Raw genomic sequence first — 12,717 nt, forward strand, 5'->3', positions numbered from 1 at the left:
ACAGCCAAAGGGCTAGTAGAGTCCTGGGTGTTAATGATACCACGGAAAAGATTTTCTAGTCTGGTATAAAACCTTATTCTGTTGAACCTAAAATGATCAACTAGCCTCAGTGAAGACACTCTTGAGTCCACGAATTTTCAGGAAGAAGGCATTAAAAAGGTCAAAGGGTTGACTCACAGGCGGGGAAGTTGCCCATATGAAGGTAGACTAAACAGGGTGGTCTCTTCTGTCTCTAAAAGGAGACACAGCCTGTATTTCTGAAGCCGTGAAAGGTTTGGGTCAGGAAAAACCCTTACAGCTAAGGTTTGTGAGGGAAAAGCTTGGAGCCGATGGAAGGAAGATCCACTTCACCGTGTAGGTGGTGAGTGTTTTGGAAGTCATTATTCTGAGAGGTGATGGTAACCTAAAAAGACAAACAGCAGGGTTTTAGGTAGACTCACGCCTAATGAGTTTTGAAGGAGACCCCGCCCTAACCCTCTGTTGTCCTGCGAGGGACCCTTTGGAGCAACAAACGATCTGAGACATTCTCCCTGTGGTCAGACTCAGACCGGAAGGCCCGGAGCTTTATGTTAGGGGCTGGCTTCTCCAAGCCTGTAATTTTTCCACCCAGTTTTTCTCCCTCCGTCAGGCCTTTTGCCACCATCTTGGTGTTGCTGCTTTTTGTCAGCTCAGAAAAGGGTTTGGATTTGGGCCAGGGAAGGTGATGTCTGCAGGGTGGGGAGTTCAGGTGGCTGGAGGCTGAAGCTGTTTTCATAGAGAAGCTCAGCTTGTTTGGATGACCAGCTTTGCCCTGTTTGGCGGGAGGGAGTGTGACGTAGAGCAGGGGCTGTTAAGCATTTGGGACCATAGATCCCTTTGAGAATATAATGAAAATTCTGGACCCACCCTCCAAGAAGGTGTACATATGCACACATCTGCATTTTATATATGATTTCAGGAGGTACCAGAACCCCTTGAAGCCCATCCATGGATCCCGGGATAAGAACTCCTGATAAGCAGCAATCCAAAATCTGGAGTCACTTGGCCTACATACTGGTCCTAGCCCTTCTTCTGCCGAGTTGTGTAATCTGTACTGGTCATTTAATCTCTCTGAACCTGAGTTTTCTCAAAAAGTGAGGGAGCAGGACTTCCTAAAAGGCCCTTCCCAGCACTGTTATCCTGACAGCAAGAAGAGAATGTGGCATATGTGGGAGGAATGACTATAAGAAACTCCCTTGATTATTTTTTGACATAAGGATTGAAAGATTTCTAATTATTGCTGAACTGGGTGGAAGGACTCAAAATATGATACTAAACTACTATTTTTTTTTTAGACTATGAAATTCAGAGGCAAATCAGTGAACTGGAGAATGGAGGTGAAATTCTGAATGAAACACGCTCGTTCGATTACAAGCTGGGGTGAGTTCTCATTGACAGCATCTTAAACACAGGTAGATGGGGCCCCAGCCTGGGTTCACCACAGTCACCTTGGAGAAGGTACTTAGCTTCTCTGCACTTTGCTTTCCTCATTAGTAAAGTTAGGAAAATGCTGTACGGGGATGTAATAGACCCTATAGGGCTGGTGAGAGTTTCACCTGACCGAACCAGTCACAGGTCCTGGCCCTTCCCCAGCTTCCAGTTTATATCCTTTGCACCAAGAATTTTTACTTCCTTAAATTCTATCGGTCCTAAGCTCTGCCATTTTAAGCTAGAGGTGGAGGGAAGCTCAGAGCTGGTTGTAGAAGTGCCTTCTTCTGTTTGGATAACTCCGAGTCTCATTTTCTGACTCTGAATTTTAAGGGTTTTATACACTTAGCAGAAGACTGAGAAGAAATGTTCAGAAGCTTGGAGTTTGAGCTGTTAAATGTTAGAAACATTGAAATAATTTATTTTCTTTTTAAATTATCATGCTAAACATTTCTCTTTCTTTAATATTGCTGAAATGTATTCACATAAATGTCTCCCAAGAAAGGCCAAGATGCTGGAATCTCCTGTCATCTACTGATTGGGGAATCCCTGTCTGCATATGCACTTGCCAATGCTACATGCAGCCTTTTTTTTTTTTTTTTTTTTTTTAACATTTTCTGATTTAACTGTCACAGGTGCACCGTGCCGATGAGAGACAAAGAAGGAAAACAAGACTACAGGTGATTACTCCTCTTGTCAAAATACCATTTTGCATTCGGGGTTGGGGCTCATTTCAGATCCACTTGCAGACCAACGTGATGATCCTAGGAACCCCTTTTTGTTGTTGCATGATGGAAAATCTAGACTTCCTATTTTATGTGTATACTGAGAGAAAGAATATTTCTTGGACTTGGTATCGTTGGAGCATCTTACTTGACATAGTTCAACAGTTAGAAAACACTGTTCACTCACCTCTGTGTCAGAGTTGTTGCAGTTAAGCCCAGAGGATGGCAGCTGAGGGTGGGGCCTGGGCTGTTCTTACTTCATATTCAGTGACAAATTCAGTAACACACTGAAAGTCTTTGAGAAGATAGAAAAAAGAGATGTTTATGTTAATGGCAGTTCCCTTCAAACCTCAGGTGATGCTATTTGATTGATAAATTTAACAAATCAGACTTAATATGAGGTCCAGAAGTAAAGCAAATAATAAGGATAGCTTAAGAGCAATGGAACCTTTCATTTCTTGCCTGTGTTGAGTTTAGCAGGCTGCAGAAATTGAAGATTTAAGCAACAGAGTTGTGGAGATTGGCCCACCTTTCCTATGCAGCGTGCAGGGAGATGTCAGAGTAGCCATTGCTGTTGATGAGGAACAGACGTAGCATTGGGATGTGGGGAAGAAGCAGCTCATAAACCCGCAGGGTGAATGTCACCTCGGGGACTCCCCTCGTGTGTCCATCAAAGTCACCCTTGCTGTTACTCTGATCTTCTAGGTTCAGTCTGTTCTTCCCAAGAACTTTCTTGTTCTCCAGTGTTGCCCCTACTGTGTTTTTGCCACTTTCTCTCTGAGCATGGAGTTTGGCTTTTAGCTCAGCCGATGGCTTCAGCTCAATCCCCCAGGTGAATAGATGGGATTCAGGAAGCCTCCCTTTGGTTTCCTCTTGCCTTCAGAATTCAGACTGATTCATAGCACAGATTTGGCGTCGAGGTGATAGGTCGCCTGCACGTCTGATCTGTTGCCTTGGAGCTGCCATTTATTCTGCATTATCCTGCTTCTGCATAAGCCCTTTGACAAGTATGGGCTGAGAGAAACGTTAGATGCTGGAATAGAACAAAGGGAAGGTCATCTTTGTTTCATAAGAGTATATGCAGTGGTGCGGCTTCCACATTTTTGAAAAAGTTAATTGACTTTTTTAGAGCAGTTGTAGGTTTACAGCAGAATTGAGTGGAAATTACGGTTCCCATAAACTCCTTGTTTTATGCCATGAACTTCCTCCGCCTCACACACACACACACACACACACAGGGATTCCCCTGATGACATCTTGCGTTAGTGTGTAGTGTGGTAATGTTTGTTAAAATTGATGAGCCGGTACTGATACCTTACTATTAACTGAAGTCCGTGCTTTACATGAGGGTTTGCTCTTTACGTTGTACATTCTCTGGGTCTTGACAGACGTGTAATGACATGTCCCCACCGTTACAGTGTCACGCAGAACAGTTCACTGCCCTGAAAATCTCCTGGGCTCTTCCCCTCCCACCCTCCCTCCCTCTCCCCTTGTGTCTATATTATGTTTAGGCAAAATCCATTTTTTCTTTTTCTTTTTCTCTGACTTTTCATTTATTCCACAAAGATTGCTAGAAGTTTTGAAAATATAAAAATGGAGGACATCGTCTTTCTTCCTAAAAATTGTTCTCAAGTTGGTCCTGTTTCTTCCCGCCTGTGTCTTTGTGAATATGTACTTTATCCACAGCTATAGATCACAGCACAGCTTCAACCCCGTCTTGCGCCTTTTTCACTCAGCGCTAGTTTGGAAACATGGAGAGAAGGGGGTTAGATCGTTTTGACTGTACTTTACACCCATACAGGGGCTAGTTCCTAGGAAACCAGGAGACTTGACATGCGGGGTTAGAAAATTTTTGCAAGTGGCATGGCTTCTAGACACAAACCTCCGTGTTGATGACAGGTGGGTTTCCTCTAAGCAAATGAAGTACTCAGCGGCAGGCCGTCTCCTCTCTCCGCCCAGGTTCATGCCGGAGCCCAACCTGCCCCCGCTGCTGCTCTATGACTCGGCGTCCCTGCCTGCTGGCGCAGACCCGCAGCAGGTGATCAACATTGACCGGATCCGGGAGCAGCTCCCTGAGCTGCCCAGCGTGACTCGGGAGAAGCTGGTGCGACGGTACGGGATGCTGCCAGAGCACAGCTTCGCCTTACTGGTGGGTATCGATCGGGAGGCTGCATTGAGCTTGGCAGCTGGGGATGCTCTGCAGGGGGCTGCGGGTGGAGCGTCCCGATGGCTTCAGTTGTACTGCAGAACGAGATGTGATGACCTTGGCTCACCAGCCCTTATGATCAGTGCGCCTCAGAAAACGAGACATGGCGTCTCCTGTCAGTTATTTCTTGTGTATAGAAGTGAACAGTCACCCACCACTGCCGGGGAGGCGTCCTGAAGACGGTCCAGCTGTAACAGATGAATGTTTCCCTGTGCATCTGGGAGACAAAGGAAAATCAAAGTATAGGCTTTCCAGATGTCTGACAGTATTGAACCATGACAGGGTCTGGCAGGAAGCTGGGCTCTCAAAAAGCCAGCCAGTTGTATTACTGCTTGTAGAGGGAAACATTCCACACAAAATGCCAAAAACTCGGACCAGAAGTGTCGGTCCTCTGAGGCTTGAGAATGCTTCTGAAGAGAATCTGACACCGCGCAGATCTGTCAGGGATTTTCCATCCTCCCAGGGCTGCTGGGACTTTGTAGTTTCCCTTTGTCACGGCAATGTTAAAGCGACACAGTGGCCATGAAGTGGCATTCCATCACGGATGCCTTCCTGTCTGTCAGGGAGGAAGTGGCAGGTCCTGCTGCGTCTCTCAGGGGCAGGGTGTCCGCTGCACTCATCGTGGGCAGCATGTGAATCGCTGGGAACGCCAGAGCTTTGCATTTTAATTGACCCATAATAACACATAGGGATGTCAGGGGATTTGTATTTGTGTTCAGACTTACCCACTTCAGTAACAACACCCAGTGTTTCTGGTCCAACACAGGCCAGCGAATGTTGAATGAATGAGTCTTTCTGTATCATCTGTTAATCAGTTAATCTGAAAAGTATCCAGAGAGTATCCAAAACTCGGTTTTGGTAAATCGACTTCAGAAAAACACACAAGTGCTAAGAGGCTTCAGGTTAAAAGGTGTTCCGTACAAGCTGCATGTGAAGGCTCTCACCACCGGGATTGGACACGGTGGGTTATTTTCTCATCCTTAGAGTTGATCGCTGCCTCCTCTGGGCTGCTGTTGTCTCTTACACCTCTGCGGCGATTACATCGGCTGTATTTTAATTATTTATTAATTAATGTATTTTGTTCAGTGCCTTGAACACAAGGACTGTTCCATCCTCTCTCTTTGTCACTCAGGGCAGATTAGCTCATCAACAGTGCTAATTAAGCGCATTAAGCCAAGTCTTTGTGTGAGTCAGTTCGTCTTTGTGAGTCAGTTAGTCTGCATCTTGTTCAGAGCACCTTTTAACCTGAAACCTCTTAAAACTCACCAATTTTTCCCAAGTTGATTTAACAAAACTGAGTTTTAGCCTCACACATCTTCCCCACCATCTTGAATTTCCAGCCCGCTTGAAATAAACCCCAGACTAAACACTAAAGCCTAAATTCCAGTCCTGCATTTTGTAACATGTTTGCCGAATTCTATAATGGGTGGGAGGACCCAGACCAAGCCTCCGCCGCCACAGACAGTGCCCTCACCGGCCCCGGAAGGAAGCCCCTGCGGCAGAGACACGTCTGTATCTGTGCCCGGGCCCCACACCTCTGTCTTTCAGGTGCCACAGCCTCGGAGGTCTTGAATAAATATTTGCTGAAGGTGGCAAGTGATGAGTGGGTCTCACTTTTCATAGTTTAAGGCCCTGTTTAGGGGAACTTCTTTTTGATCTATTCATTTCAGCACTTTTATTAGCATCTCCTATGTAGCAGGTACTGAGATAGGGACAAAGTTGTTGTTGTTGTTGTTGTTTTTAATGTTTTCTTTGCTTTCTAAGAGCTTGTGTGTATATGTGTGTGTGGCACTACAGCTAACCAACCCCGGGGCAGGCTGCAATGTACAATGTAGGCTGGGACCCCAGAGGAGGTAATGATTACCTTGATGGGACAACAGGGGGAAAAAATTAAAGAAGAAGGTGGTTTTGAGCCAGTTTTGTAGGGACTTACTCTTTTGATATATTAAAAATATGCTTATTTTTACAGCTTGCAAATAATGTATTAGGTGATTAGTTTGGGGTTTTTTTTTTCAATATATGTAATGTCTAGTACTAGAAATTCTCAAGACAGGTGAGAAGAGAACTTGATCGGAATGGAAAGAGAATGATTCAGACACTTTCCTGAAATTCGCCATCCTGAGCTCCTGATGACTTGGGTCATCAGTGGAAGCTGAGTTACTCATAACGTACTCATAACGGTGTGTCCGTGTTTTCTCCTGCCTTCATCAGAAACACAACAGATTGCCAAGAAGGGCAGATGCACAAATCTAATGAACCATCTTTCAATTTAAAGAGTGCCCAGGAGTATTCATTAAATCAGTAGCTGTGGTGGAGGTGTGCTCTGCAGAGCTTTGACTCTATGCTTCTGCTTCCGGATCGCTCATTAATTAAACATGATGCACATAACCCACTCCCACACAGGCCTCACCCACCACCAACAAAAAACTTTAAAACTCAACTCTAGCCTTTAACTTATCCTGTCATCTTACAGCACTGATTGCGTATTGATCATTTCTTCCTGGTATTTACAGAGCTCTGACGTGGGTGTATCTTGTCACCCGACACAATGTCTGGCACATAGGAGGCATCCGTGAATGGCTGGACAGACAGGTAGATGAACAGGGCACTATCATGGCGCTTAGGGAGGTCCTAGGAGAAGCAGCAATCCTATTAAGCATCCCTGTTTCCAAAGGTCGGATACATAAACCATTGACCACATGAACCTTTTTGACAGGCCAGCAAGTCAGGGGGTGGCATGTGTGTCCCTGAGCTCCGGGAAAGAAGGCTGATATTTGCCCCTCAGCCACTCCACATGCAGTGGCTGGCCACACGTCCCTCAGTCTCTCTGACTCTTGTTTTCTGAACTGGTTTCTTTAGGACATTAAATCAACTCTACGTTCTGATTTTGTCTCTTAAACCCTCCTGAGAATCCCCTCCCAAGAGATAAACCTGTATTACTATTTTTTCGTCTGGCCTCATAAAAAGGACCTCGCCCCACGTGAAATTTCAACCTACTTAGCTAACCTTTCTTCCCTACCTTGTGTCAAACTCTCTTGATTTCTGACCTCATTTGTAAGGATCAAGGAATAGAAATCCAGAAGCTGAGATCTCGGCGTTAGAATTCTGAAGTAGGAGAGACTCTAATAGCCTAGCAGGTCCTTTTCTGAGCCAGTGTATCCAGGAGTAATTATTAGAACGGTCTAGATTATACACATGTGCATTTTCCTTAGCTGATAACCCAGGTGATTTCTGTGGGGGATCTCTTCTTAAACCCAGCTTTACTGAACTCAGAACACAAACGAATTGCAGTCACTGGCTGACAAGCAGCCCGGAGTAGAGGCCGTTGGCTGACAGCAGGCTCTGCAGTTCATGGCCGACCACCTTCTCGTCCGTGCTCCCAGCTTCCTCGAGGTCGGTACCGTCCACCTCCCCATCCTCCCGGGGAGGAAACGTCACCTCTGTGGGTAAGTGTCAGATGCTGAGTGACTTCGTCAGGCCTGTGGGGAAGCTGAGTTCAGGGCCCAGACTTTTCTAAGCTCTCCTGCCTGCTGGCATGTGTCATGTGCCATAAGCCCAAACAGAAATAATGTTTCAAGTTCATTGCTATTTGGCTCACTTAATAGTGAAAACAGAGTGTTTACAATTGTTGATATGAATGCTTTATCTGGCCCCACTGATGCTTCATGAAGCACGGTCATAGAACATCAGTTCCTTTTAAACTTTTGCCCACCCTTTAGGTTTTTAAGATGCCAGACTGTCCTATAAATAAACACAAAGTGCTGGCTACTATACTTAGTGAAAATAATCAACTCCAATGAAAAGCAGAAATTATGTTTATTTTCTAAGTAGAAAATTTAAGTCAGAAAAGAAATGTAGGCTCTCCTCTGCAGTGTTACTTACTTTGATTCTTAGACTCTCTGTCGTTGGTCCTTGGCCCCTTCTGGCTGAGTCATTGAGAAGGGCCTCTGCCCAGGGTGGGGCGGGGGCGAGTTGTAGATTCTGTGGGATGGTTCTGCCCAGTATCTCACGTCATGCACTTGGTAAGGGATGCATGTGAGCTCACAGCGTGACTGGCAGAAAGATTTCAGTCTCATCTGCTGTGAAAGATTCCAGTGGAGGAAGGGCAGAGCGGCCCCAGTTCAGTGTTTCCCGAGAGCCCGCGGTGCTCACTATAGCGCCCAGTCCTGCTGTCAGATGTAAGAGCTTTATCTTTTCCGGGTTGTTTGTAAGTCTTCTGAGTAGCCCTATGGGTCAGTGATTGAGAGACAGACACTCTGGGTTCCAGACCTCACCTCTGACACTTAGGAGCTGGAAGGGCTCAGCAAACGTACCCAAAGCTATTCCCTCCCCAGAGGAAGGAGGAGGGGTGTGAGTCACTTACCCCGAAGGTGACAGGCACAGGGCATCTTCAGTGAATCGAAAGAATCTCAGTACAGCCAAGCAGATTCCCGGGAACAGGCTGGCACAGAAAAGAGCACCAGGCAGCTGCTAACACATCAAGAGCCGTGCGAGGCAGGATCTTAAGGAAAATCCAACATGGGCCCAGCGAGACTGTCGGGAGACGTGACTGAGACCCTCCAGGGCAATGCCTTGCTGCGGTATGCGTCTGCCTGTGTGTGCAACCTCAAGGCGCGTGGTCTTGTTTGAACAACTTCATTCCCCCAGCTGGTTATTCCCCATTTAAAGTCATAATCTTTTGTTTCTGACATCATGGAAAAGGTTAAGGTGTCTCTAAGGAACAAAGAAACAAAGTATATCATGACTGTGGTTGGTTGTCAAATGGATTGTTTTCCAAGAGTTTCGCTTTGAGTCTCTCGTTAGCTGGAAATGGCCTGGTTTTCTATCTGGATGAATTGCCTAGGAAATAATTCCCTGTGATAAATAGCTGTGTATCCCATAGCTAATGCTGCTTTAAAGCTAGTAGTTTAAAAAAGCATCTGAAGCCTTATTGACTGGTTTTAGACTGCCCTGACTTACCGAGGAGCAAAGGACGACGCACCGTCTAACTGCAGCCAGAGGAAAATCCATTCGATCACCCTCGTCACCATATTTCAGCTCCATGCAATTTTCAAAATTGATTTTATTCTTCATTTTATAAAATTGCACCCAGTGCTTGCCAGCTTAAGGATGCTTTCACAGTTAGTCTCTGCACTGGAAAAATAACCAGTATTTTGTTCTGGGAAAGCTGAATCAAAAGACGTGTCTTCTGACTTGACCCCTGCAAAACCCCCCGTTCATTTGACTCAGGTGTGAATGCCGGGGGGTGGGTGCTTTCAGAGGTGAGGATCGTCTGGGTTCAGAGCCGTCTGCCCCTCAGGGACCTGCGCACCAGGAGGAGTGCATCCTGAGCCCTAGCCATGGGGACTCCACGGGGCTGTGTTCCGAGCCCATCTGGAAGCCTCCCTTCCTGTCTGTGGGATGGCTTCCTTTTGGGGACAGTTAACAGAAAGTCGCTATTGAGTGACACAGGCCCCCTCCCTGCCAGGACCGCTAGACAACCGTGGCGTTAGGCTCATTAAAATGTGATTGTCTTCAGAATTGATTTCTTGACAGCATGCTCTCTGTGTCCCATTCTTGTGGAGGCTTTGATTATGCCTATCTGCTGTCAACTTTTTTTTTTTTTAACATTGTTATTGATTTATAATCATTTTACAATGTTGTGTCAAATTCCAGTGTTCAGCACAATTTTTCAGTTATTCATGGACATATACACACTCATTGTCACATTTTTTTCTCTGTGAGTTATCATAACATTTTGTGTATATTTCCCTGTGCTATACAGTGTAGTCTATTCTACAATTTGGAAATCCCAGTCTATCCCTTCCCACCCTCCACCCCCCTGGTAACCACAAGTCTGTATTCTCTGTCTGTGAGTCTATTTCTGTCCTGTATTTACGCTTTGTTTTTGTTTGTTTGTTTGTTTTTGTTTGTTTGTTTGTTTTTGTTTTTGTTTTTTAGATTCCACGTATGAGCGATCTCATATGGTATTTTTCTTTCTCTTTCTGGCTTACTTCACTTAGAATGACATTCTCCAGGAGCATCCATGTTGCTGCAAATGGCATTATGTTGTCGGTTTTTATGGCTGAGTAGTATTCCATTGTATAAATATACCACATCTTCTTTATCCAGTCACCTGTTGATGGACATTTAGGCTGTTTCCATGTTTTGGCTATTGTAAATAGTGCTGCTATGAACATTGGGGTGCAGGTGTCATCCTGAAGTAGATTTCCTTCTGGATACAAGCCCAGGAGTGGGATTCCTGGGTCATATGGTAAATCTATTCCTAGTCTTTTGAGGAATCTCCACACTGTTTTCCACAGTGGCTGCACCAAACTGCATTCCCACCAGCAGTGTAGGAGGGTTCCCCTTTCTCCACAGCCTCTCCAGCATTTGTCATTTGTGGATTTTTGAATGACGGCCATTCTGACTGGTGTGAGGTGGTACCTCATTGTACTTTTGATTTGCATTTCTCTGATAATTAGTGATATGGAGCATTTTTTCATGTGCTTTTTGATCATTTGTATGTCTTCCTTGGAGAATTGCTTGTTTAGGTCTTCTGCCCATTTTTGGATTGGGTTGTTTATTTTTTTCTTATTGAGTCACATGAGCTGCTTATATATTCTGGAGATCAAGCCTTTGTCGGTTTCACTTGCAAAAATTTTCTCCCATTCCATAGGTTTTCTTCTTGTTTTATTTCTGGTTTCCTTTGCTGTGCAGAAGCTTGTAAGTTTCATTAGGTCCCATTTGTTTATTCTTGCTTTTATTTCTTCTAGGAGAAAATTTTTGAGATGTATGTCAGATAATGTTTTGCCTATGTTTTCCTCTAGGAGGTTTATTGTATCTTGTCTTATGTTTAAGTCTTTAATCCATTTTGAGTTGATTTTTGTATATGGTGTAAGGGAGTGTTCTAGCTTCATTGTTTTCCATGCTGCTGTCCAGTTTTCCCAACACCATTTGCTGAAGAGACTGTCTTTATTCCAATGTATATTCTTGCCTCCTTTGTCAAAGATGAGTTGACCAAAAGTTTGTGGGTTCATTTCTGGGCTCTCTATTCTGTTCCATTGGTCTATATGTCTGTTTTGGTACCAATACCATGCTGTCTTGATGACTGTAGCTCTATAGTATTGTCTGAAGTCTGGGAGAGTTATTCCTCCAGCCTCTTTCTTTCTCTTCAGTAATGCTTTGGCAATTCTAGGTCTTTGATGGTTCCATATGAATTTTATTATGATTTGTTCTAGTTCTGTGAAATCTGTCCTGGGTAATTGGATAGGGATTGCATTAAATCTGTAGATTGCCTTGGGCAGTGTGACCATTTTAACAATATTGATTCTTCCAATCCAAGAGCATGGAATATCTTTCCATTTTTTAAAGTCTTCTTTAATTTCCTTCATCAATGGTTTATCGTTTTCTGTGTATAATTCTTTCACCTCCTTGGTTAGATTTATTCCCAGATATTTTATTATTTTGGGTGCTATTTTAAAGGGGATTGTTTCTTTACTTTCTTCTTCTGTTGATTTATCGTTAGTGTAAAGAAATGCAACTGATTTTTGAACGTTAATTTTGTAACCTGCTACCTTGCTGAATTCTTCAATCAGCTCTAGTAGCTTTTGTGTGGACCTTTTAGGGTTTTCTACATATAGTAACATGTCATCAGCATATAATGACACTTTTACCTCTTCTTTTCCAATTTGGATCCCTTTTATTTCTTTCTCTTGCCTGACTGCTATGGCTAGGACTTCCAGGACTATGTTGAATAGGAGTGGTGATAGTGGGCATCCTTGTCTTGTCCCAGATTTTAATGGGAAGCTTTTGAGTTTTTCACCGTTGAGTACTATGCTGGCTGTAGGTTTGTCATATATAGCTTTTATTATGTTGAGATATGTTCCCTCTATACCCACTTTGGCGAGAGTTTTTATCATAAATGGGTGTTGAATTTTATCAAATGCTTTTTCTGCATCGATTGAGATGATCATGTGGTTTTTGTCCTTTCTCTTGTTGATGTGATGTATCACACTGATTGATTTGCGTATGTTGAACCAGCCTTGTGTCCCTGGGATGAACCCCACTTGGTCATGATGTATAATCTTTTTTATGTGTCGTTGGATTCTATTTGCTAAAATTTTGGTGAGGATTTTGGCGTCTATGTTCATCAGTGATATTGGCCTATAATTCTCTTTTTTTGTAGTGTCTTTGCCTGGTTTTGGTATCAGGGTGATGGTGGCTTCATAGAATGAGTTTGGGAGTATTCCCTCCTTTTCAATCGTCTGGAAGAGTTTGAGAAGGACTGGTATGAGTTCTTCTTTGTATGTTTGGTAGAATTCCCCGGTGAAGCCGTCCGGTCCTGGACTTTTATTTGTA

The 12,717-nt window shown here is 44.2% G+C and overlaps 2 protein-coding genes across 2 annotated transcripts in view; one reads left to right on the forward strand and one right to left on the reverse strand.

The window, feature by feature from the left end:
* The window catches only part of ARFIP1 (ARF interacting protein 1), a 1,058,373-nt gene that overhangs the window by 1,041,318 nt on the left and 4,338 nt on the right, over positions 1–12,717 (reverse strand). The gene's annotated exons all lie outside the window — the stretch shown is intronic.
* GATB (glutamyl-tRNA amidotransferase subunit B) overlaps positions 1–12,717 on the forward strand; it is an 82,533-nt gene that overhangs the window by 46,042 nt on the left and 23,774 nt on the right. The window contains exons 7-9 of the mRNA XM_010968501.3: positions 1,314–1,398; positions 2,082–2,126; positions 4,131–4,320. Coding sequence (XP_010966803.1) covers positions 1,314–1,398; positions 2,082–2,126; positions 4,131–4,320 — 320 coding nt within the window. The remainder of the gene's footprint in view (positions 1–1,313; positions 1,399–2,081; positions 2,127–4,130; positions 4,321–12,717) is intronic.

Source organism: Camelus bactrianus, chromosome 2 (genome assembly GCF_048773025.1).
Source record: "Camelus bactrianus isolate YW-2024 breed Bactrian camel chromosome 2, ASM4877302v1, whole genome shotgun sequence".
NCBI lineage: Eukaryota > Metazoa > Chordata > Mammalia > Artiodactyla > Camelidae > Camelus > Camelus bactrianus.